General features: G+C 44.9%; 1 protein-coding gene across 18 annotated transcripts in view; it reads right to left on the bottom strand.

Moving 5' to 3' along the window:
- Nucleotides 1-26753, bottom strand: part of CAP (Cbl-associated protein) — a 1014121-nt gene that overhangs the window by 232807 nt on the left and 754561 nt on the right. For all 18 annotated transcript variants that reach the window (XR_012887795.1, XR_012887796.1, XM_075881103.1 and 15 more), the window contains 4 exons: nt 24347-24416; nt 12577-12609; nt 11170-11223; nt 10082-10142 (listed from right to left, as the gene is read on the bottom strand). Coding sequence is in view for 16 of the 18 variants with exons in the window: in XM_075881103.1 (XP_075737218.1) it covers nt 10082-10142; nt 11170-11223; nt 12577-12609; nt 24347-24416 (218 nt within the window). In the remaining 2 variants the exon portion in view is untranslated. The remainder of the gene's footprint in view (nt 1-10081; nt 10143-11169; nt 11224-12576; nt 12610-24346; nt 24417-26753) is intronic.

The raw sequence follows: 26753 nt of genomic DNA, 5'->3' as shown, positions 1-26753 counted from the left end.
ACCTGCCTCCTCAAAACGGATGTCGCATTCACCTGGGGCCAACAGCAAGCAAACGCCTTCTCGTCGCTCGTTGACATTCTCACCAATCCACCAGTCCTAGCACACTTCGACCCATCTGCCGCCACGGAGCTTCGTACTGACGCCAGTGGCCACGGCATAGGCGCAGTGCTGGCGCAGCGGCAACAAGGCATGCACCGCGTCGTCGTGTATGCAAGCCGACTGTTGTCGCGCTCGGAACAAAATTATTCCATCACAGAACGCGAGTGCTCAGCTCTCGTCTGGGCCATTGCGAAATTCCGACTGTACCTGTATGGCCGACCATTCACAGTTATTACGGACCACCATGCGCTTTGCTGGCTCTCCTCACTCAAGGACCCTACGGGACGCCTTGGTCGCTGGGCGCTGCGCTTACAAGAGTACACCTTTTTCGTATCCTATAAATACGGACAACTTCACAAGGATGCCGACTGCTTGTCCCGTTACCCAGTCGATCCCCCTGACACGAGGAAAAATGAACAAGAGGCCCTCGTTCTTTCAATTACCGACTTTTCCGACATAGCTGCTGAACAACGCCGCGACCCCTCTTTGCGTGCTATTATCAATGGTCTGCACTCTCCCCACCCTGACCACTCCTTACAACTGTTCGTTCTTCACAACATCTTGCACCGCTACAACGCCCGCCCTGATGGTGCTGAGCTTTTACTCGTTGTTCCTGTGCATCTTCGCTCAGACGTTTTGGCCCAGCTGCATGATGCCCCCTCCGCTGGATACCTAGGGGTGTCACGCACGTATGACCGCATTCGCCGCCGATTCTTTTGGCCTGGCCTCTACCGTTCTGTGCGACAGTACGTTGCGGCATGCGACCTCTGCCAGCGCCGCAAGACACCTGCTCTGAGACCTGCTGGTACCCTCCAGCCCATTGAAGCACCAGATGAGCCATTTTTCCGAGTCGGCCTCGATCTTCTAGGACCTTTTCCCGTGTCGGCCACCGGTAATGAGTGGATTGCTATTGCTACCGACTACGCAACGCGGTATGCCGTTACAGGCACCATCCCCACCAGCTGCGCTACTGATGTAGCCGATTTCCTTCTTCATGACATCATTCTGCGTCATGGTGCTCCTCGTCAGTTGATCACCGACCGCGGCAGCCGTTTTCTATCTAAAGTAGTCGACGAGCTCCAGTGATCCTGCTCTACCCACCACAAGTTCACTACAGCGTACCATCCGCAAACCAACGGCCTCACGGAACACCTCAGCCGTACCCTGACGAATATGTTAGCGATGTATGTCTCCAATGATCACAAAGATTGGGACATCCACTTACCTTTCATTACCTTCGCATACAACAGTTCCCGTCATGATACAGCTGGATTTCTACCTTTTTACCTACTGTTTGGTTATGACCCGTCTTTGCCCATGGACACCATGCTCCAATCTGACGCCTCTTCATCGACTGCTTATGCTCGTGATGCCTATGCTCGCGATGCCCTGGCCCGAGCTGACATCGCCCGCCAAGTCGCCCGAGATCGTTTATGTGCCTCACAGCTTAACCAAAAGAGTGCTTACGATCGCCGGCACCGCGACGTACAGTACTCTCCGGGGTCACTCGTCTTGCTGTGGTTACCATCATGTCGTGTTGGTCTCTGCGAAAAACTGATGTCCCGTTACGTTGGCCCCTACCGCGTCATACGCAAGGTCACCAGCGTGACCTATGAGATAGCTCCACTCCATACCACGTCAGTACTAGCTTCAGTCCCGACCGATATAGTGCACGTCTCACGGCTTAAACCATACTACTCACGCCTCGAGAATTGATCGCACCGGGACGGTGCTTCTGCCGCCGGCGGGTAATGTCACGGGCTAAGTAGATGCCTGAGGATGACGACGACGAAGTGCTGAACGTGACCGTGCTCGGACTACAGCAGCGTTGTACGCATTAGCTCGCCAGTATATTCGCCAGTACGCATTTGCTCGCCACTGTATACCTTATTCCCCGTAACAATATCAGGCCTTTGGAATCGTCCTGTCGGCGTCAAGTCGTAGCAGCCTTCGGCCATCCACTCGGCGTAATAGCGCTTGACATGCGCTTTGAAGGGCTTGTTAAGCGACACATCTAGAGGCTGCAACATTGAAGTCATTCCACCAGGTATAACAACTAAGTCGGTGCCGTTGCGTAAAAGGCGGTCCTTCACTTCCTCAGTTGTGTGGCCGCAGAACGAGTCAAGAACGAGCATGGACCTCTTTGCGAGCATCGCACTGGGCCTCTTCTCCCATACCGTCTTAATCCAGTCTACGAACAAGTCACTGTTCATCCACGCGTTCTCGTGTGCGCGCACCACCACACCGGCAGGCAAATGAACTTTTGGTAGAGTTTTCCTTTTCAACATGACGTACGGTCGCAGTTGCGTGCCGTCGGCGAGGGCAAAAGCAAGACTGTGATGCACGGTTTCGTGTTCCCGCCGGTCAGCGTGCTGCTGCCCGTCTTTTCAAACATTGTGTCCAATGGCATTTTAAAATAAACAGGAGTTTCATCCGCATTGTCGATTTGCAAGAAAATGTAATTGTGCTGCTTTCGCAGGCCAATTACTTATCTCTGGTACTTGAGCAGCTTCTCCTCATAAGAAGCCGGCAAGCGTTGACATATTGTAGTCCGCCGTCTGATTGAGAGCCCTTGCCGCTTCATAAAGCGGTGCAGCCATCCGCGGCTTGCACGGAACTCGTGAGGTAGGCCTAGCTCCCTCGAAAGTCGCCACGCTTCCACTTGGGCCATCTCGGTCGATACGGCGTGACCCCTGCTTCTCACATCTTCGATGAACTTTACTAGCTCCGCCTCCAGCTCAGGGTAGGCACCGGTCTTGGGGCCATGAAATGACCTACGGTCGCAGTGCGCGGCTTGTAGGCTCTCTTCTTTCTACACAGTCACACGCAGGGCTTGTCTACATCATGCCGTCTTCCCGCTTCGCGATTTCGGAATTCCTAGGCGACGGCGATGATCTTAAGCTTTTGCTGTGCAGTGAAGGCCTGCCGCCGTACGCTACTCATGGTGTGACAGAACAGATCGACTTAGGCTTGGCGAACGGGTCGAGATGTGGAGAACTAGCGGTATCAGTGAGGTAAAGAGCGCTCACACTCGGCGACAACTTCACAGCACTACCCCTTCTAGTACACTGTAACAGCACCCTGGAAACAACAGAACCGAAATGCATGCCTACTACCGTGTTAAAAAGTAGTACATTAATTTACTGATAATATCTCTATAGGCACTATAACATCTCATTTGCCTTGCTGAAATAAATACTGCTTTATTTATTATGAAACTTACTTTATTTATTATAGAACTTTCTTAGACAGCACCACCTTTTCGGCAAGCCCATTCCAAAAGTAAACAAGGCGTCCGTGACGTAGGGACATGTGGAGGGTCACTGAGCGGCCGCGAACGTCCAACAAATATACTTGTGGTGTGACAGTGAGATTTTACACTGAACAATCGAATCGTCTCTCACCAAATGTTTTTCTAAACGCTTCAACGATGCAAGCAAGCGAAACCAAAATCAGTCGCAAACTGCCGTGCTTCTTGCGGAGCAACACGAATTTGCGGAAACCGCCTCCGTAGCCTTCGCTACACTGTTAAGGGGCTTCACAGCACAACACACATTGCTTTGAAGCAGCACTATAGAAAAAACCCCACGTATTATCCGCACCTCAACTTTGCCACTGAAATTTTTGGGTTTTTGGTGCGGGTTATACAAGCGAAAATACGGTAATATTGTAACGACAGGATGGGTTCGTCACGTTTGCCCGTGCATGGTCAACGAAATGAACGATAGGAGATGACGCCGGAGTAGATCTTGAACAACATTTTTAAGAACAAGGGACTTGATCGAATATCACAAAGACTAGCAGAGAAGTACACACTTAAGCTGCCTAAAGTCCGAGTGGCTACTGTCCATTGATGATTGATATGTGGGGTTTTAACGTCCCCAAACCACCGCGCCAGACTATATGCTTTTCTTCTTCGTCTCCATGCACTGGCACGTAGCAATATGATTATGACAGACGCTGTTGTGGAGGGCGTCAGAAATGTTGACCCACCTGAGGTTCTTTAACGTACACCCAAATCTGAGCACACGGGCCTACAGCATTTTCGCCTCCATCGAAAATGCAGCCGCTGCAGCCGGGATTTGATCCCGCGACCTGCGCATCAGCAGCAGAGTTCCTTAGCCACTAGACCACAGCGGCAGGGCGCGGCTACTGTCCAATCTACGTGGCTACACGAAAGCTCACAGTTGGTTGAATCAGCGTCCCGAGGAGACGACAGTTCACGCACGGCGATGCCCCTTGTTCGTAGCGAGCTCAGGCACATGGGTGGCGCGTGCGGTCACAGCAGGAGACAAGGCCTTTATCAGGCCTCATGTTCATGACGGATTTCAGCCGTCTCAGGTAGCGGCGGATATCCAGAACCCGTCGTCCCTGTCGCGCACGCTGATGTAGCAAGAGCCGCACCCGCTGTCGGTAGCCCCGGACAGGTATCTCTGCTCCCAGACCTCGATCCCCAGGGAACAAACAGACAGGAGGAGCTCCACGGACAGCCCCTGGTCCGGCGTGTCCCAGCTGGAGCCACTGTCAGGACCACCAGGCGAGCACCAGGCCCGCTGTTAGCACGCCACGAAAACCTCCAAGGACAGCACCTTGGTCCAGCGTGTCCTTCTGCTAGGTCTTGATCAGCTCTCCGCGCGTTCCCCATGTGCCTCTCTTCTTTCTCTTCTCTTTCCCTCGTGTCACCTGTCACCACCTGTCGCTGGCTCGGCTTCTTGTCCTCGTCCTCTTCCTCGGATGCCCACACAAATATTTCCAAATTCGACCAAAGTTCACACGCACACGCGTTCAGCGCCCAAATTTTGTTCATTCATAACAGCGTTCAACACGGCCATCCAAAAAATGATGCAGATGACATTGTACAAGCTGGTATACGCAAGTAAGGAGCCCAGCCATGATGCTCGATGCCATGTTACCCAACGTCAGAGACGAAGAAAACATAGAAGTGACTGTTTACCTCCAGCATGCCGAAGAAGCTCAAAAACTCACCCGCCTGCGCATCAAAAATCAGCAGATGTCAGACAGCCGCCATTACAATCTTTGACGAAGCTACGTAGACTACCAGCCCGATGACCGCGTTTGGGTATGGACGTCGATACGCTGACGAGGACTGAGCAAAAAACTTCTGCGATGGTACTTCGGACCATACAGGGTAGTTCAACGTCTCGGCGCACTCGACTACAAGGTTGTCCCTGACAACATCATGAACGACCTAAAGCCGCCCATGTCGTGCGCCTCAAGCCGTTTCATGTGTGTTAAGGAACACAATGATTGTATTATTTGTTGTTTCTGTATAATTGTGCTTTATCCTATTCGTTGTACTTCTTTATTGTTGTTTTTGGTTGCATGCGTCTTTCTCTCGTATTTTGTCTTAAGCAACCAGACGATGCCTTTTTCAGAGGGGGGGTAATGCCACGTTCCGTCCTCAAGTTTTGTTATTGCGCCATTTCACCGTCAGTAATTCTAAGCGCAAGCCACGCCTACAGTGCACCGTTCGGGAAGCTTCGGGATGGCATAAGGTTATTTTGTTAAGGTTGCGCCCACTTTGTGAACATGACAGATTATTGTGGAACCTATGTCGCCGCTAGAGATAACACTAGAATATTAGATGGCAAGTGTATAAATGCCGACACACTTTACCGCTCATCATATCATTGACAGCCGACGCTCAGTTTGCCGCTATCAGTGCAAGTCTGCTACTGTGATCAGACTTTCCACTTACCGGGCACAGGTTCGCCCAAATAAACAGTTTAATCTCCAACTGACTGTCTGCTTCTTCGTCGACGTCACGACCCTATGACATTAGGGAAGTGATTTATGAATAGTAGGAATAATAAAAAAATAAAGGCCAGAGAAAGTAATCAATTCATTAGGTAGAAATCGGCCATTAAAAAAATAGTAGCCTTTGAAGGATTCAGCACAATGATCTTGAGTTGGGAAAAATATAAGAAAACCAAGCATTTTATAGCCGATGTTGCAATTGGAATAACACTCGGCATGGGCTTCACGAAGTTGCTGCAGCCCCCTTTTGTAACAAGAGAATATGAAATGCTTTCATGTTCTTATCTCATCAGCTTAGGGATTCTTTGAAACTGTTATACAATTGCTACATTAAAATGTTTTAACCATTCCCTTACAACTTGAATTTTGGCTGCAGATCTAGTGAAGAACCATTGTTCTTACTAAGCGTTGCTAGTCAGTGTACTATATTCCTGTTTGCAACATCTAATTACTTTAATTATAAGTAATTGCATTCAGTTATTCAAGAACACAAAGCGCTTTAATAAAGGTTCCAGGTGATGTCCATGTCAGGTGTCCGATTCCACTGCAAAACGCTAAGTTGAGTCAGGCTTGCGGCCTAGACACCTGGCTCCAACTGAATCAAGTTGCTGAGGGTGCCTTGTCTTCTCATCATCATATGTTCAAAATGTTGCTGTGCATATTGTCACGAGGTAGTGACGTAAACTAAGGCAGCAGGCTCCATGACCAAATGAAACTCTTTATTGGAGCCAAACTTGTGGCCAATAAATGAAAAGTAAGATTGAAGTGATACACACTGACACTGATAGCGGCGAACAGAGTGTCGGCCGTCGATCAGCTGACAAGCGGCGAAGCGCGTCGGCATTTACAGACTTTCTATCGAATGTTCTAGCATTATCCCTAGTGGTGACGTTGCTTCCAGAATAATTTATATAGGAGTGGGCGTGATCTCATCGAAATGATCTACTACAGTCCTGAAGCTTCTCGAAGCCTGCAGGCGCTGTTCGCGCTCTAAATACGTAGTGCAACAGGGCAATAACAAAACTTGAGAAAAGGAACATGGCATTGCCCCCATTCAAAAAAGGCATTGTCCCGATGCTTCAACAGAAGATGAAAGTACAAGTAGAAGCAATAAACTATAATACAGCAGTAATACAACAAAATACACTGTTTCAGTTCGTTAACGTACATGAAACGACTCGAGGCGGGCGACATGGAAGATTTCAGGTCGCGATCGGCGTCGTTGAGAGTTCGTGATGCCATCGGGGACCACCTCGTAATCAAGTGTGCCGAGACGTCGAACCACCCTGTATGGTCCGAAGTACCATTGCAGAAGCTTTTCACCGAGTCCACGTCGGCGTATCGGGGTCCACACCCAAACAACTTCACCGGGCTTGTATTCCATGAAGCGTCGTTGAAGATTGCAATAGTGGCTGTCAGTCGTCTGTTGGTTCTTAATACGGAGGCAGGCGAGTTGACGGGCTTCTTCGGCACGCTGAAGGTACTCACTCACATCGATATTTTCTTCATCAGTGATGTCGGGTAACATGACGTTGAGCGTCGTTGCCGGGCTCCTTCCGTAGACCAATTTGTATGGAGATATCTGCACAGTCTCCTGCACCGCCGTGCTGTATGCGAAGGTCACGTACAAAAAAATGGCATCCCACTTCTTGTGTTTGACATCAACGTACATTGCCAGCATGCCGGCGATGGTCTTGTTTAGCCGCTCAGTGAGGCTGTTGGTCTGTGGGTGGTACGCTGTTGTCCGGCGGTGGCTTGTCTGGCTGTATTCCAAGATTGCTTGAGTTAGGTCAGCAGTAAAAGCCGTTCCTTTGTTGGTGATGAGGACCTTCAGGGCGCCGAGACGTAGGATGATGTTTTCGACGCAGAACTTTGCTACCTCAGATGCACTGCCTTTCGGCAGGGCTTTTGTCTCGGCGTAGCAGGTGACGTAGTCTGTAGCTACCACGATCCACTTGTTTCTGAAAGCCGACGTCGGGAACAGCCCCAGTAGGTCCATACCGATCTGATGGAACGGTCGGTGAGGTGGTTCAAAGGGCTGCAGAAATCCCGCTGGCCTTGTAGACGGTGCCTTGTGTCGCTAGCAGTCCTGGCATGTCCTCACATAACGAGTCACGTCGGCGATAAGTCGTGGCCAGTAGTACCTTTCTTGTATCCTCGCGAGCGTGCGAGAAACACCGAGGTGCCTTGCCATCAAATCATCGTGCAGGCTCTGCAGGAGTTCTGGTCCTAGAGCTGAAGGCATCAGAAACAGGTACTTGGCTCGAAGTGGTGAGAAGTTTTTCTTTTTGAGAAGACCGTTTCGCAGGAAGAATGACGCAAGTGCGCACTAGAATACTTTCAGAACTGCGGCGGTCCTGCCTTCGAGGTATTCTATTAGGGCCCTAAGTTCCGGGTCGGCTCGATGTCGTTAAGCGAAGTCGTCGGCAGTTATCGTTTCCGATAACTCTCGTCCTCTTGCGTCGTTAGCGATAGCGCTCTGTCCTCTGGTGTCGGTCTGCTCGGCCGTTTCTTCTTCCCCGTAATGCGCTATACCAGTTCAAGTACGACGAACCAACTCGCCCAATCTTCAACACTCGTGTTCCAAGAAGTAGTCCTTATCCGGGTCGTCGGGCGGTGGTGGGTGGACACGCGCACGAGAGAGGTAGTCTGGGTCCGAGTGTTTCCTGCCGGACTTGTAAACGACGTAATGTCATGTTCTTGAAGTCTCAGGCTCCATCGTGCGAGGTGACCTGAAGGGTACTTAAAGGTAGCTAGCCAACTGAAGGCGTGGTGGTCGCTCACAACTTTGAAAGGCCTGCTGTAGGGGTAGGGGCGAAATTTCAACGTAGCCCAGATGATGACGATGCACTCCTTTTCTGTTGTGGAATAATTGGCTTCTGCTTTGAATAGCGATCGGCTGGCGCAACTAATAACCCTTTCAAGTCCGTCAGCCCTCTGCACAAGAACGGCGCCGAGACCTACACTCCTTGCGTCAGTGTGTATTTCTGTCTCGGCGAATTCGTCGAAATGGTCAAGTAACGGAGGCGTCTGGAGGCGATGTTTAAGCTCCTGGAAAGTGTGTTCTTGCGGCGTTTCCCACTTGAACTCTACGTCAGCCTTGGTAAGGCTAGTGAGTGGATTGACGATGCGGGCGAAGTTTTTGACAAACTGCCTGTAATAGGCGCACAGTCCCAGAAATCGGCGCATTGCCTTCTTGTCAGTGGGCAGCAGGAAGTCGGCAATGGCGGTTGTTTTCTGCAGATCGGGACAGACTCCAGACTTGCTCCCAGAAACAAGAGCTCCTCTTACACAAATCTGCACTTTTCTGGCTTCAAGGTGAGTCCAGACGTCTTGATGGCTTGAAGCATAGCTTCAAGGTGCCGAAGATGCTCATTAAAACTCGAGGAAAACACGACGACGACGTCCAAGTACACAAGGCAAGTCTGCCACTTCAATCCTGCCAGTACTGCATCCATAACGCTTTGAAACGTGGCAGACGCCGAGCAAAGACTGAAGGCATCACCCTAAACTCGAAGAGGCCGTTTAGTGTTATACACCCCGTCTTCTCTCGGTCTCTTTCGTCTACTTCTATTTGCCAATAGCCAGTCTTGAGGTCTATTGACGAAAGGTACTACGAGTTATGGAGCCGATCCAGTGCATCGTATATTCGTGGGAAAGGATACATGTCCTTTTTGCGATCTTGGTCAGGCAGCGATAATCGGCGCAGAAACGTAGTGCTCAATCCTTTTTCACGAACACCACGGGGGACACCCATGGACTCTTGGATGGCTGGATGACGTTATCCCGTAGTATTCCATCAACTTGTCTATTTACGGCCTCGCGATAAAAAAACTTGAGAAAAAGAACGTGGCAATATGATAAAAAGTTACAATACACCACAAGGTTGCCAGCGACAACCTATGAACACACTTCATTTTTACTGGGTTTCACTTCCAGTAACATAGTCCTGTCCTGTGAACGAAAGAGACCAACTTTAAACAAACACAGTACTCCATAAACAGACGAGAACTCAACCGGCACAAAACACTTCAGCAGTTAAATTATATAGACAGGCATCTATTATTGTGGAGGCCTTGGTTTCGTTTTGGAGACCGAGGAAAAGTGGCTAGATGCAACAGTACTTTTTTGACTCACCCACATTGAATGTAATCAAAAATGAACACATGCAGTGGCAGCAAATATGACAAGGGAAAGCTCTCACCTATTCGCATAACTCCTGTTCATGGCCCTCTTGGCTCCCTTTCCACCAAACATGGGCCGGTCTTGGAGAAAGAACATTAAAAAGGCGTCAAGTGGCTCTTCCCAACTGCAGTACAACATTGATACCCGACCAGTTCCTACAACTTAGTGGAAATCGTATGAGCACAAGAATAATAGCATTCCTTTTGTTTAAGAACAACTGTTTCCCTTCTGCATAAACTACGCAAGTGACGTTTCACGGTTTACACAAAGACTCCTTGAAAACTTGGAAACATGCACAAATACTTAGTGCAAAATAACTTTTATCTTTTACTACCGCTTTGGAAAAGTGAAGGTGCTTCAAAAATTAGAGGTCAAAGTTTGAATGTGCTCATGAAGGTCAGGTACTTTTTTAACTTCACACCAACTTCACAGAGTAAGTTGAAAGCAGTCAAACAAGCACCACCCAGAAACATTAAGCACAAAGTTCCTCCGCATAAGTTCTTCCTTACGGAAACCCAAAAGAAAACCAATTTCTCTTGTAAGAGAAAGTCCTAGAATGCCATAAAGTCGCCATGAGAACTGAATCGATAGCGCAAAAAGGTGAGACTGCCGCTAGCTTGACGTCTCTGATAACCATGATGTGATGCTACGATTTAGTAAAAAAAAAAAAAAGGCTATTTTGAATGAATGGACATGGCAGTCTTTACGGAGTGAGCATGGCCAAAATACTAAAAATAGAAAACGCCTGTGGCACCATAGTGACACTTGTGTTTCAGCATATTTGAACTGACTTTACACCCTTCATTAATAAACAACTATGTATTACTGCAAAACCAACACATATCAAGATTTAAAGGACTCATCGTCATCTTAAAAATGATTTAGTTTCTATTTAGTGCGATTTTAAAAAGCTCAGAAATCGCATTTTGGTAGCACTCTGAAAATATGGAAAAAGTAAGGCAGGAAGAACGACAAAAAAGTGGACAACCCCACCAGAATGAAATTCCAATGCACCTTGAAACATTCCGCTTATTTTGGCGTAGTGGATGGTAATTATCCCTGTTGAGAATTTACTGACAATGATTGAAAAGAATCTTGTCTACTAACCATCATTTCTCGTGAAATCTGGCTCAGACATGTACCCATCACTGTGCTGGTTACCTGAGGCAAAAGAGAGGTGAAAACATAAATTCCCAGCTTCCCTCCATCCTTTCCCCACCTTTCGGTGCCCCTCAGGTTAGTAGATATTTAGCTGAATTTATTTGGCTAAGTGGCGCAGACTTTACGCTAGCCTTAGACACAGTTTACGAAGACTATGCATCAACTCCATACAACACTACAGTTAAGAGAAGACAGCCATGCTGTAAATGAACTGGTATAGCGCATTACGGGGAAGAAGAAACGGCCGAGCAGACCGACACAAGAGGACAGAGCGCTACCCTTTAGCGCTCTGTTCTCTTGTGTCGGTCTGCTCGGTCGTTTTTTCTTCCCCGTAATGCGCTATACCAGTTCAAGTACGACAAACCAACTCGCCCAATCTTCAACACTCATGCTGTAAAGGTCAGTAAATGTTCTATACTGAAGTACCATCGTATGCAGTTAATGCCCCCTAATACACGAGGGGGGGAGGCACAGTCCTACGTACACTTAGAGCCACCCAATCTTTTTCTGTCGCTTCGGTGCATACCATTCAAGTCATTTTCATTAATTACCCCAACTGTTAACTGGGTATTTACAGCTATGCCTCTGCAACCGGCTCCAGCTGCACAGTGTCAACCACGCACCTTTCCCCAGATGGCTTCTGTGATTCCCGGCAGCATGCTATCACGCAGAGCATCACAAAGGCTACGCGGAAACAAGTGCGTGGTTCACATCCACTCTGCCAAGTGTGCTCTTTCAGTTGAATCATTCACTTAGTTTTCACTATTATGCCCTTCAGCTAACTGACGTTCCGAAATTATATGTATCTGATACACCTCTTAACATGACCCTCATTTCAAATTGCATTTCTTTTCTTTCTTTTCATGGTTTACAAACAGGCAGAAAATGTCAACTTCCAGCTTACAAGAAGCAGACACAAGCAAGGAAGACAGCAGCAGACATTATGAAAAACATCTACAAGCACTTGCCTCCCGCCAGCACAGGCAGTACCCATACAATAATATAATTAAGGAGCTCACTTAAGTAACAAAATTAAGAAGCTCTATTTAATTCAAATTCAATTTTATTTGAACCGGCCCTCGTAAAATTAAAAATTACGAGCTTCCTCTGTATTTTATCTGATTTTTATTTTTTTGCTTTGAAAAAAACAAGATGGCCAATCACAGGCAACAGGAACTGTGCTGTAAAGTGTTTCCTTTAAAAGATAGCATAACCAATATCACATGTGCACTACCATTCCATGCTTTCATTCAATGCCATACCCTAAAAAGAAAGAAAGTGTGCAGCCATAAAGACAACCCAGCAATTAGTGTCCATCATGAAAACAAAGTAAGCTGAAATGCCAGTACCAACCTCTCCTCCTGTAGTCGACAGTTTGGTAGTCACCTACGAAGGAATGAGAAAATAGCAAGGATTAAACTTATATTAGTGAGCGAGAAAAACTCTGCTGGCAGAGCTAAGAAAACATGGAGGCTATGAAGCCCAAAATATAAAAAGTAAGCTTGCGAAGTAACCTGCGTGGCCCGATTAGTTCACTCGCAAACAGCTCGAAGTTTTGGCAGAGTATCTTGCCAAAGCTCATTCAATTAGTGTGCGAGCACATTTAAAGGGGCATTTCTAGAGGGCTGAGTCAGACTTTTAGTAATAAAAATCCTACAAGTATATCAATAAACTGAACATACAAGATTTTGATGAGGAATAAAATGAGCTCAGTTCATTACCAAATTAAAAATTTTATAATAAAAAAGTTCCACAATGATGTGCACTGACAGCCATCAGACATTCGGCTGGTAACGACCGGGGCCTTGGAGGGATTGCGAAGCTGGTTAGCATCAGGTAACATCAGATCTGCTGAGAGACCGTGGACAGACTGTGCGAGAAATGCTGGTCATCCTGTATAACAAGTGCCCCTTGACGGTGAGGGTACCAGAACCTTGGAAGAATGTCATCACAATAAGACGGGCAACATCAAGGACTTTGAAAATTACATGCAGATCAGCTTCCTGTCTGTTATCTACACATTACCAAGCAGGCTTTTGTACAGGCTCTTTGACAACAGCTGATATTCACACTATCAATAAAAAAGGGTGCGGAATACAACTGCCTTCATAGATTATGAAAATACGTATGATTGGTGATTTGGCATATAATTTGATATAAATATACTAGTGGAATAAATTTACAGTGGCTCTACAGCCACTATAGACCTTCATAAAAAAAGTGATAAAATTCCAACAAGCATGTAAGACCACGAAATGCAATCTCTATACTGCTATTCACATTGTGCAAATAATGATTAATGAATTACAAAAGGACAGGTATGAAAATTAATACACAGAACACTAAAGTAATGCTCAAGAGCCTTAGAAGAGAACAATGCTTTGCGATAGGTAGAGAGATACTGGAAGTTGTACTTATGGAAGGTAGTCAGCACAGGTTTGAAAAAAAGACTGAGATAACAAGAATAAGATTGGGGTGCAGAAAATCTTGGCAAGTATTCTCAAATAAAAAAATGGTAGTTAACCATTATCCCTAAAGATGACTGATTGATATGTGGGGTTTAACATCCCAAAAACACTATATGATTATGAGAGACGCCGTAGTGGAGGGCTCCGGAAATTTCGACGACCTGGGGTTCTTTAACGTGCACCCAAATCTGAGCACACGGGCCTACAGCATTTCCGCCTCCATCGGAAATGCAGCCGCGGCAGCCGGGATTCGAACCCGCGACCTGCGGGTCAGCAGCCGAGTACCTTAGCCACTAGACCACCGCGGCGGGGCCATTATTCCTAAAGAGGAACATATACAACAGCTGCATCTGACCAGTACTCATCTAGAGGCAGAAATCTGAAGGCATGCAAAGATAGTTCATCAAATATTGGGGACGCCGCAGCAAGCAATGGAAAGGAAAATGATGGGTGTAACCTCACAGCGCCCCTGGCTCGCCTCCGGTATTTTTTTTCAAACATTTCAAGTAAACACGCGCACAGTGTCCCAATTTTATCACAATCGACGATGCCACACGTGGCAACGCTAGAAGCCACAAATTCCAAGAAACGATCCCTTCTCTGGGCCTCTCCATCTTTCCCGGCGATGAACACCACGTTGACGTGTTGCATCTGCGATGTTATTGACAATCAATGCTGTGATTGGTCAAACAAGAAACTATGACTTCCGGTTAGTCTGCCTGCCCTCCTTGCACTGCACTGTTTGACTGTGTTGCCCGCGTGTGCATACTGGCACATCGGCAACCGTTACGCATAGATATTCCTAAAATTAACTAGACGAGACTCTGGCGCTGCGATCGTTCAAAAACCATCGAAATGATAGATAGTACATGAATTTGCCTAGTCTTTGTACTTTCGGGCGGCGAATCGCACTTGTAGCTTTATTTATTGCTGCCTTTCGGTTTTTAGGAAAGAATGAACCCTTTCGAACTTCGTGACCCCGATTTGAAATGGTAAGCCTAAACGATTATGATGGTGAAAAGCTCCAAGCCACGAGTACACAAACGAAGCCAGAAGTACAAAGATTAGACAAATCCGTGTACTACCCACCATTCCCATGCTCGCTGAAGCGTCGTGAATTGCAGCTCCCATAGACACTAGCGCCAGAGTTCCCTCTAGTGTACATTCAGGAAACTCTACCCTGTTGTGGGCCGTAACACAAGTGGTGCCGAATCACTAACATGTCAACAGTGTCGTGCCTAGCGCTCTGATAAGCGGCCCAAACAAAATACATAGGCAATGGGTAGCTGAGAAGCACGCAGCTGACAAAGTAGCAGTAAAGGAGGTGGACACTGTCTCAAAGAGCGAGTCAGCAATGACGTGCGACACACATTGGGAGGGCCACTAAGCGAAGAAGGCAAAGCAGCTCTAGAAGAAAAGACCCCCCCAAACAGGTTAGCAAAGAATAGAAATGAGCCAGAGCCTATTTCTGATCATAAAACACATGACTTCGCTACTACAACATCGTTTTCAAAAAATCTTAAGATAAAATCTTTCATTGCAGACTCGTGCACAACTGCAACTCCACGCCTAAATTTCGAACTCTGGGTGGTTTGGGGTGCTTTAATGCGTTCACTGCGGCATGTTTTTAGCTAGTCTGGTTTTAGGTGTGGAGTGGCACAGCAGTAGCCATTGGGCATATCTCCCAGGTGCTTCGTGACCTAACAGTGGGGCACGTGACTATCCCTCTTTCACTCCGAGATGGCACTGCCACCTCTGCAGCGGGTGTTTGGAGTGTTTGAGAGATAAAAAGCCGTTTTCCATTTTTTTCACGCAAGTCTGTTCAAATACAAAGTACTTGCCACCACAAAATGCACCAAGTCAGTTTCTGTGAGAAGTTGGTGTTTTTTCCCTCGGTGCTGCACTTTTTCTTGCACCCCCGTAAAAAGCACGAGCATCCATTAGAAGTGGTGAAGAGTTTCGGAGCAGCACAAAAAATGTCTACACTTCGTCCAGTGGCACATATTTCGAAAACTGTGGGAAAGTTTGCAAGCAATACAACGGAGGAACATGTCGCCACTTGGTTTGTTAGAAACAATCGCACCACCTCGCATTTAGTGGAATAGACTATATTAGTTGCAATTTCAAATTTCTGACCGTGGCACAAAATCTAGAGCTCTTTCGCGGGGATCACTGGTGGGTCACGCCGCACACAGCACAAAGCATTTTTATTCAGTGCATCGTTGGTCACGCGCGGGTCATGGCCTTTACTATCAGACAAGCATTCTGGGCATGGACTATATTCTACTGCAACAAAAATCATACCTCTAAGTGAAGTGCTATTAAGTTATTGCAGCAGCAAGCAGATAAATGCACGTAACTTCGCTGCCAAATACTGGAAGCACAGGTCGTGACCGACCGGTGACCCGTGATGCAGTGAATGCGTTTAAGGTGCCATTACTTGTTCACCCACCAGCCTTCGGTTTTCAGCTAAACGTTGAAGCAGAGGGCCTGTTGTGCCCGTACGTGCATGAAAAATGGATAGTGAAATCATAATGAGCCCTAGGAGTTGCCCAAGATAAGCTTTACCCAGTCTTAGGGATCACCACTCTGCACGGCGTGTGCGATATCAAGTCAAGTTTATTACACATTTCCCATTCGGTTACATGGTTGAAGTAGTACATGAGGAGGTCCCAAAGTTTCATAGAAACTGACGGGGAGACCTCCTATGGCGACATGAATGGGATAATTCCAAAAAAGTACAGCAAAAGGTGCAAATTTGTGAGTGAAGACTAATGAACTTAATTAACAGTAACAATACAATTATTACATAACATGATGATAATACTACCAATACAATTAGACAAAAATTATCAACAGCAGGGGATAAAACTACAACAAAGCAAAATGAAAGAGCTGTACATGACAAATGCAGCTACTTTTTCATCAGTTGCGTAAGTTGTAGAAAGGCAAATGCTAATATAATTGATTGATTGATATGCGGGGTTTAACGTCCCAAAACCACTATATGATTATGAGAGACGCCGTAGTGGAGGGCTCCGGAAATTTAGACCACCTGGGGTTCTTTAACGTGCACCCAAATCTGAGCACACGGGCCTACAACATTTCCGCCTCCATCGGAAATGCAGCCGCCGCAGCCGGGATTCGAACCTGCGCCCTGCGGGTCAGCAGCCGAGTACCTTAGCCACTAGACCACAGCGGCGGGGTAGCAAATGCTAATATAGAACTAACACTGAACTGTTGAAAGCTACCAACAGTCGAGACCATTAATTCCTGAAGAAAACGTTTTTTTGCTACGTGAGGTGAAAATATTAATGTTGTGCGATGATTTTAATTCGAAGGCAATGAATTTCAAATTGCCATGCTTGAAAACAAGCTTGTGAACTTGCCGTAGTTCGTTCTTATGGCTGGTAAAAGAAGACTATTGCTCTGGGAAAACCTGGTAATATTGCTGTTAGTTAAATGATGATGATCAATACATGCAATGAAAATATCATGCGTGATGAGCCTATAGGCTACTATGGAAAATCTGTGGTGAAATAATTGTCTTAATGATAGTATATTATGTGTTAGAAACAATGAGCTACAGGAAGAATAAAATGGTCTAAAAGTCATTAGCCTAACCGCTTGATTTTGCAGTCGCTGCAGTCGTTCAATGTGCGTGATGTAAGTGTTGACCCAAGATGATGCACAATGCGAAATATGACTGTGAATGTAGACAAAATACAAGAAACGCATGACGTGAGCTGGAAAATATATACGTGTCTTGATGATAACATTAATTCCAAATGCAATCTTTTAATGAGTGAAGCAGCATGTTTATGAAATTTTAAATCAGTATCTAAAATGACGCCAAGAAACCGTGCTTTAGGAGAAACATTTATGACGTTATTACCGATGTGAAGAGATGGTGGTATGTCAAGTGAAATTTGCGAAGAAAACACCATAAAGACTGTTTTGGTTGCATTTATCTGCAGCTGATTTCTCTAGCACCATAAAGTTATGTAATGTAAATCTGTGTTGAGGTCAGTCTGAAGCGTGGAAACTGATTTAGATATTATAAAGATGGTCGTATTGTCAATGCAGAGTCTGCACTTGGTCCTAGTAAAAATGGTAGGCAAGTCATTAATAAACATCAAAAATAATAGTGAGCCTAACATTGATCTCTAGGGAGGATACAGACAGGCCTATAGTTCTGGTTATCGCCCTTCTTAAAAACGGGAACTATTTTACCAACCTTAAGGCAGCTCGGAAACACACCCGCAGAAAACAGCTTGTTGATAATAAGTGATAGAGGTTGGAATATTTTGCCTGAAACTAGTTTCACTTCAAAAGGATCGATATTGTCTAAACCAGCACTTGTGGTCTTCAATGATACGATGACCTGAAAGACTTCATCTTCGGATGTCAAATGTAGATAAAAAAAATGACTACACCATGGTATATCACATACATGAATTGCTGACTGCTGCTTCTCCGCAGATGCGCAGAGGTGCCCACTAAACGCAGTGGCTACTTTTTCCGAGTCTGTATACGTTTCCTCCAAAAATTCTTTAATGGTTTGCCAACAACGTCTCGTGTTACCTGTATTTTTTAAAATAATATCCTGGTAGTAGTTTCGCTTAGCACACTTCCATAAAGAAGACAATATCGATGAATACTTCTGGAAACGGGATTTTGATGCAATGTTGAAAGGCTGCGACTTTAGTTTTTGTGAAGGTTATTCTTTTTATTAATGGACTTTAACGATGAGTTATTTATCCATGGATATCTGGGTGAATGATACTACTTCGTGACAGTAGTCGAAGTTGTGCATGCCTCTATACTTTTGGCAATCACTTCACAGAAAGACTCAAAAGCCTTTTCTTCGCAGTCCTCACGAGTCACCGAAGTTTAGTCGGCTGCACTAATTATTTGCACAAATTTATCTGAATCGAATTAGTGCTTAGTGAAAAATGTTACTTGCCTTGGTATTTTTGGAACCCAAAATGAAAAAAACAGGATTATGATCTGTAATACTGTGATCTAGCACACCATCAGCGTGATCACATGAAATATTCGAGATTATGTTAATAATTGTGTAAATGACGAGAAGGGGTAGTGTCATCATTAAGATCAGATAAGTGTTGGAATAAAGAGGTCGATGGGAATTCCACTATGGGACGGCAACTCGTCTTTTTCTTCACAGCGCACATACTTCCGAAGCTTCCAGCACACTGCTCTCAGCCTTTGCTACTAAAGTAATAATAATAATTATTGGCATTTAACATCCAAAACCACCATATTATTATGAGACGCCGTAGTTAAGGGCTCCGGAAATGTCGAACACCTCGAGTTCTTTAATGTGCGTCTACGTTTAAGCACACAGGCTACAAGCATTTTTGCCTCCATCAGAAATGTGGCTGCCACGTATGGGATTCGACCCAGCGACCAGCAGGTAAGCAGCCAAGTGTCTTAGCCCCTTGACCGCCGTGGTGGGTTTTGGTACTAAATTAGTATCAAGAAAAGTGTTTGGAACTTTTGAATTTTGACTCAATAAAAGCAGTAGAATTCGGCTGGAGAATTTCACGAATTTGTATCTGCTAGTTTCACATCACCAAAATCCTACAGTAAATTTACATGAATGCCTTCTGAATTTATTTACTTCCTAACGTTTCCTAAATGCGATCGGTTCGCAAAAAGGCTGGATCGGCCCAGGCTAGATTTTTGTCAATGCAGCCAGATACGGCACAAAGAACTTTAAGGATCCCGAAAAAAGACACCTCTTAGATTGACAATGCGAAGGGGGCCGCTCCCACGTAGAAACAGCCACACTGCCGGCTCTCTGGACAGCCCAAAGTTGTTGACAGGCACAGAAATTTCAATTTCCGGGAGATTTTCCTGAGAATCATTCAAACGTAAGAGCTGGTCGAAATGCGGGAGTTTCTGAAAATTCAGGAGCCTTGCCAGGTATGCAATATTCTCATAGGAAGGTCTGACTGTCGATGACAAAATTTCTAGCAGTAGTGTTCGCAAAGGCACTACATAAATATGGTCTTTGAATGAGAACATTGATGGGTAAAGCTTCTTTCAGCAGTGCGCAGTGCACCGTCAAGAGTCGCAATTGTGGCTCCGACTAGGTGACAATGCTTAGAAATAATCAAGCCTCGATCATGAGAGGTTTTGGTGGAATCAAAGTAGCAAATCCTGGGAAGGTTTGCTGGCCACGTGAGAGGTAGAGGGCTCATCGAGCTGAGAAATATGGGAAGGAGAGATGATGATGTCCTCAAATTTCTGCACGGGCAAGTGGGCAAACCCCACTTGTAAATGTAAGACCCCTCTTTTAAAGTGAAATCTTACTTTAAGTGCATCTTTGGTTTTGACATCATCTGGTGCTGTGCAGTTTTCAAATGAGAAAGTTCATTGTACGCTCACAAAATTATCAAGCGCACCCAAACAAAACAAACTATTAAAAATCAAGCTTAGGATAGGCATCCCTTTTCCAAAAGGCCTCGAGCCGCCACTTCAGCACTTGGTAGAGACCAGCCAAAGTTAATAATTATAATAATAATAATATTATTGTGTGAGGTTTTATGTGCCAAAACTGCGATACAATTATGAGAGATGCCACAGTAGAGGGCTCCGGAAAATGTGACAATATGGTGTTCCTTAATATGCACTTACACCACACAAATGTCTAGTATTTTGCCTACATGAATATGCGACCACTGTGGCTGGGATCGAACCCACGACCTTCGGGTCAACAGCCTAGCAACTTATCCACCGAGCCGGACGACCAACCAAAGCAAATCCACATGGTTAGAGCTGGCAATAGTTCCCCGACTCTTGTATAAAAATCTATATTCATATACTGGAGAGCATTTACAGGGTTATTGCAGGAGTGGGTACAGTACAAGAAGTAAATCCGAAAACCACATGCCTCGGCGTGAAGTGTTAGCTCAGTAAATCATTGCGAGAACAGCTGGTGTCAGAGTGGCACTAAAATTCTTAATGATCCAAATACTGTGCTGGTTGCATCCACCAGCAGTAATCTTAAAGCTGGAAGTATGCATTGAGATTTAGACTATCTACAGTGTCAATGTGGAATCTGCAGCACATCATCAAACCGTTTGGTTACCCTATATGCCAAGCAAGCGCCCCCATACAGTAAAGGATAATCTGACTAGATTTGGGAGGGGGGTCCAGGGGGTGCTTGCTCGACCACAGACAAAAATTCAAGATGGCGACGGTAAAGCCTCTAAAAATAATGAATGTCCATCCACGTTTCTGATGAAATGCTTTATTTTTATTAAGTGTTTCACAAAGAACATTGGATACGCATTCAGTGTACTTATTCTTGAGGTAAGTAAGCGATGCTCGTATTGACAAAAAAGTGGCCGCAGGGGAGGGGGCCCTTGCTCAGTCAATGGCACTTATTTTAGATCTCCCAAAAAAGGGAGGGGGCAATCACATGGGTGAGGGGGGGGCACTTTATCAGCACGTTTTGATATGTTTTTGGCTACTTTTCAAACACGAAAAGTTTGGCTCCAGGTATGTCTTTACCACATTGGAACTATCTGGCAACCCTGGCATCACTAAAGGGCAACCGAGAACGAAGTACTACTGAATAGAGGAAAGCCAAAAGCACCTTTTCACAACTTTCGGTCCCCTAGACAAAGACGAGCCTGCGAGGGAATTTGAGCACCACCTTATGCTATGGGCTCCTACAGATGCCAATAAACATCTGTGCGAGTTCTAAGTCTGCATCGACTCTGTTTCCAAGTCTGCATCGACTCTGTTTCCAAGTCTGCATCGACTCTGTTTCCAAGTCTGCATCGACTCTGTTTCTAAGTCTGCATCGACTCTGTTTCTAAGTCTGCATCGACTCTGTTTCTAAGTCTGCATCGACTCTGTTTCTAAGTCTGCATCGACTCTGTTTCTAAGTCTGCATCGACTCTGTTTCTAAGTCTGCATCGACTCTGTTTCTAAGTCTGCATCGACTCTGTTTCTAAGTCTTCATCGACCCTGTTTCTAAGTCTTCATCGACTCTGTTTCTAAGTCTGCATCAACTCTGTGTCTATGTCTGCATCGACTCTGTTTCTAAGTCTGCATTGACTCTGTTTTGCTGCATATTTTATAATTTTATTGCCTTGAAGCTTCCGCTTCATTTGCTGCATACCTTCAGAGTTGCACAGTAACTATCAATGATAGTGACCACAGTTCGGTGGGTTTTGTGGGCAGCGAATGCAGCCAAAGGGCAGTTCTATTTTCTATCCACGTGCGCTGTCTATGCACATTCCTTCAGAACTGCGTTGTTGCCACCTGCCAGGCTTTTAAGAGATTTTCATCCACAGAAGTTCGAGCAAGCCGCATTTCCTTGACTTAGAAAGCATTGGATGTGCATATACTTTCATAGTATCATGGTTTTCCATGATCACATTGACATGACTGCAATTTTGTTCACAGCGGATATGACAGAATGTAGTTTCACTAAATTTTGCACTGGTCGCAGTTGTTGCTTAAGGGGGCGTGCAGGTCAAGAAACGGGAGTTTTCTTTAAAATTACCGATTTTTCTTTTCACCTGTTTTGATAACATTAGTACCTTTACTGATAAAAAAAAAGAACGATGTCAAGACTCAACTGGAAATCCTCTAAAACTGCATCTAAAAAGCACAAAGCGGCTGTTCAAAGGCCGAAAGTGTGGAGTCTTCAAACACCTTGCCGCCGAAACCTTGCCGCTCGCCACTGTCGATCACATGAGGCAAAGAGCCAAGCATCACTCTTCAAATAACGAGTTTCCCGGGCTGCTATGTCGCAAGAAACAATAAAAAGAAGCCCGCTTTCACCACATTCTTTAAACGCCGCAACTGGCTTTTAAATGACGTGGTACGAATCAGGGACCACCATTGCCCGCTGCCCGCCTGTACATGCTGTGAAGCCTACTTGCGGGGTCCATGTCTGGTCGAGCAGCGCAGCTGAACGACGCTTTTCTCATGTGTTTTCTCCGTTATGGATGAAGAAAGCCGTAACTCACGCGATAGCTGCACTTTCAACGTGAAAGCTGTTGTGGTGGCGCGCTCTGTTGAATTGGGTTACGGGCAACTGGTTCGATTTGTCGCAATTCTTGAGCCAATGCTTCATAAGTCATTCCCAGCCATCAGCCAGAACAACGGTGATGCAGCAGTGCTTGCCATCTGTCTCATTCTAGCAGTTGAGGGAGCTCAAAGTAAGAGAAGCTAACGGGGACGACACTGCCGTTATGTATGACGGTATGTGACACAAACACAGCCGCAAGAGCCACAATGGCATCGGCCCTGTTGTGTACCTCGACACTGGACTTAAGATTTCGAAGTCTTGTCGAACTTCTCTCTAGTTTTCAGTTGGCAGAAGACTCTACCAGATGAAGTGGAAGAAGTTTGGAAACTGGTTCATGGCCCTGTCTGTGAGCGAAATGTCCGAGAGGAGTCAGCTCGAAAGAGCCGCGAGAGACAACTTTGTGGTAGTGGCACATTTTAGTGGAAGTGGTTACTACAAGAATCTTGTGTGCAAATTTCATCACATTAAAGACATCTTTCATAAAAAACATTCAATTTTAACTTTAGAACTTTTTTCTTAATCACAGATTTTGGCATTTTTTCTAAAGTTCCCCTCCTTTTTCAGGTACTTCTGGTGCTTGGATCAGATTAAATTTCGCCCAAATATTTTCTAAAATGTGAGAAATACAATTATCTTGTCCAAGTTTCAACATTTCTATTATACAATAAAAAATTTTATGTAAACCTTTACTAGAGTAGAAGAAATATGGACTTCTTCGCGTCTATTATTTTTCACACCTATTACATATTTTGTATGCACTTCCTAATTAGCTTTTTACATTGCACACTTTATTTGAAACATTATGAACTATCAATGGTAAAGACGTTATCGAAGTTTAGTGATGGGAAAAAAGAGAAGGGGGCAAAGGCACAAGGTTTTCAATTTGTCATGTTGCAGAACTAAAAGTATGCAACTTGCAAGAAAACTAATTATATATTTGATATCAGGGTAAAAATGTCTATAAACAGCATAAGTTTCATTGCTCTAGCGTTAATATAAAAAAAATGTCTTTGAGTAGCATCTCCCCATAAGAAAGCCGTGGTTATCCTCTATGATTGCAAGGCTAGCAAGAATGAGCAGTACATTTTATAAGCTGTATGTTAGAAATATATCCAATTTCCAATGATTCTACTGTGGCCCACACTCGCATCAATCTCGCCAGCTGCATCGTGATGGCTGGATGATCTGTCCCGATGCAGCAAAATGGCAAAAAATTTATTGGGATGTAGATGCGCTAACAGAAAGCGTGTGTCACATCAAAGGTCTAGCAATATGGGCCTTGCAGTGTGGCCACATTGCTTTGAAAGTCATGAGCTAATGAGAAATCATCAAGCTGCTGTCACAATTTCACAGCCATCTTACAGACAACCCCTTGACAACCCCCTTTTTTTATGTGATAGCACTCATGAAAAGATGGTTAAGTGGAAGTATGCAAGTAAAGTATTCCTAGTGACGAGGCATTTTTTTACTTGTTTTCTAAGGGCAGTTGATAGAAAACGGAAACATTATGTTGAGAAGGAAAAGCTGTTGCAGCGGCGTTTGTCATAGCAGATTTGACTTTGTTCATAATCATGCTTACCACTTCCATGCTTGTGCAGCCGTTTAAACATGGTTTTGTACCAATCACTGGCATACTCGTCCTTGACATTCTGTAACAAAATCAGTAAGAATAGCCTGGTTTAAAACACAGGACCTCTTGTAATAACTTGGGTGGAAAGCCACAAGTAAATGTCTCAGGTATGAATCCCGTCACTATAAAGAAGCCACAGCTTTTGTTTCCTTTATTTTTTTCAGGATGAAATCAAAACACCTACAAAAGTCACTCACTTGTGACAGTAAGAGCAACTTATACAGTACTGATTTGAAAAGTCAGTGAACCACACTGGGCGGCACTGCTAGGCTGGACTGCAATGTTACTTTTTAACCAAACTTAACACACAACCACCCTTCAAGTAGTATTAAACATGAAGTAAGCACGGTGGCATGCCATTCTCTCGAAATGCACGCATCTTGTCAGATAACGTTACAGCTCACATTGAGCAATCATGTACGGTCTGACAGAATGGAACACCTCCATGCTTATTAAGAATGCATGTAAGATTCCAAAACAGCTCTAAGCCCAGAAAAGCCTCAGTAAGACACAAATAATTTCACAGCTTTTGTAGAGTCGATTTCAGTTTTAAATTTTTTTTTTTTTTGTTGTGACGTAGTAAATCTGGTCGCGTGCGAGCAGCCTACAGTCACCTTTCCGCGCTTGATCTGGCTCTCTCGGCCACTGACTATGCTGCTTCGGTGCTCAGAAAGAGCAGCATCAAATATTGAAATTTCTGCTCCTACATGACTTCTTTGAGCACCATGTCATCACGACACAGTAGAAACAATACCAAAATTGGCTTAAAGCTATTTTATGTCTCCATGTACTAATAAAACTCTGAGGCTTTCCAGTTTGTTTCTTCCAGTTCAGATGACCAAAACCTTTACTTGAAGAAAAGAAAATACGAACAAAAAGTATCATTGTCAGTGCTCCATTTAAAAATCTACCGTATTTACACTATGGTAAGTCTACTCAAATGTAGGTTGACTCCTGAAGTTGTTCGGCAAAATTAAAAGGACCATTCACACATTTCATTAAAAAAAAAAGCCAGGCCTGCGTGAAACACATAGCACAGTCACAACAAAACCTAGAACAGCGGCTTTTCAGAGCCTTTTCTAAACAATCTTTAGGTAACTGCCACAAGCACACTTGCTGGGTACTCACTATGCCAAAAATTACAAATTTTGTGTAGTAGGCCAGCATTTATGCTATCCTTCGTCATTCTTCGAAAGAGCATGGTATCCTTGCTAGGAATTTTGTGCAATTGTTTTATGCAGTAGTTGACGACGATGAAGAATTATGCCTGAAGAGGGTATGCGCCACAGTTAACAGGTGATCAAAAACAAATTTCTAATAGATCGGAGGATTGGATGACCCACTTGTTATGCAATTAGCATCATGTGATGCCTGGCTGTTTCTTTGATGTTCTAAAACGCTTTCTTACTCATAATAACGCGATTTCTTTCCCGACACCCAGCCTACTTAGAGCTACTTAAGGCCAGTTTAGAAGCAATTTTCAAGCACCGGCGTCGCTCAGTGGTAGAGTACTGGGCTGGCACGCAAGAGACCTGGGTTCGAATTCTATTGTGTCCTTAGTGTTTTTTTATTTACCGAGTTCGTTTTTTTCTTTTCTTATTTCGTGCGATATTGGCTACGGACACCAGCGGCGGATAACTACGGCACCGTGCAAGACCTGTGTTCTGATCTTATAACAGCTTTTGCTGTAAAATTACTTTTTTTTAGGCACACTGTGAAGTCACCTGTGTGCCACCTTGGCACACCAGTGGCTTTATGGCAGTGCTTGACAGCTGTGCAGAAAAGCTAGCTTTGCAGAACTACACAGATCATTTTTAGAAAGTCTCTGCAACTGAAACTACTTTTAGATTCTACGTCAACCCCCCAATTCGAATTTTAAATTAAAACAATGTGGATCGACCTACAATCGTGTAAATATGGCATTTAGTGAGACGCTTCCATGTGATTTCAAAACTTTTTTTTGGCTTCTACGAGAAACACTTAAGAAAAAAAAACTAACAGCAAAAAGTGAGAGAATGAAAGTATCGATGTTAATATCACAATATTTTCACGCTGCTCGCATCCGATCCCACAGACAAAAAGTCACATGTAGTGACATGTCAACAATTTGTTATTCTTTGTGAGATCAAGCAAATACAAAAAACACACAGTGACAGCAACTACCACTCAAAAACATGGTCAAAGCACTAGATAGACCAAAGCTTCAACATGACATAAAATGCCAGTGAATAAATGAAGTCAAGCTGCTTTTCACATAACCGTACTTTAAGCTTGAATCGGTTAGTAGCTTCTTTTTAATACAAAGACTCCTTAACAGTAAGATTCAGCTTGAATCATCTGAATACCTACTCATCTC

Source organism: Rhipicephalus microplus, chromosome X (genome assembly GCF_043290135.1).
Source record: "Rhipicephalus microplus isolate Deutch F79 chromosome X, USDA_Rmic, whole genome shotgun sequence".
Taxonomy (NCBI): Eukaryota; Metazoa; Arthropoda; class Arachnida; order Ixodida; family Ixodidae; genus Rhipicephalus; species Rhipicephalus microplus.
The sequence above is the reverse complement of the archived record's forward strand: the minus strand, read 5'-3'. Positions and strand labels throughout refer to the sequence as shown.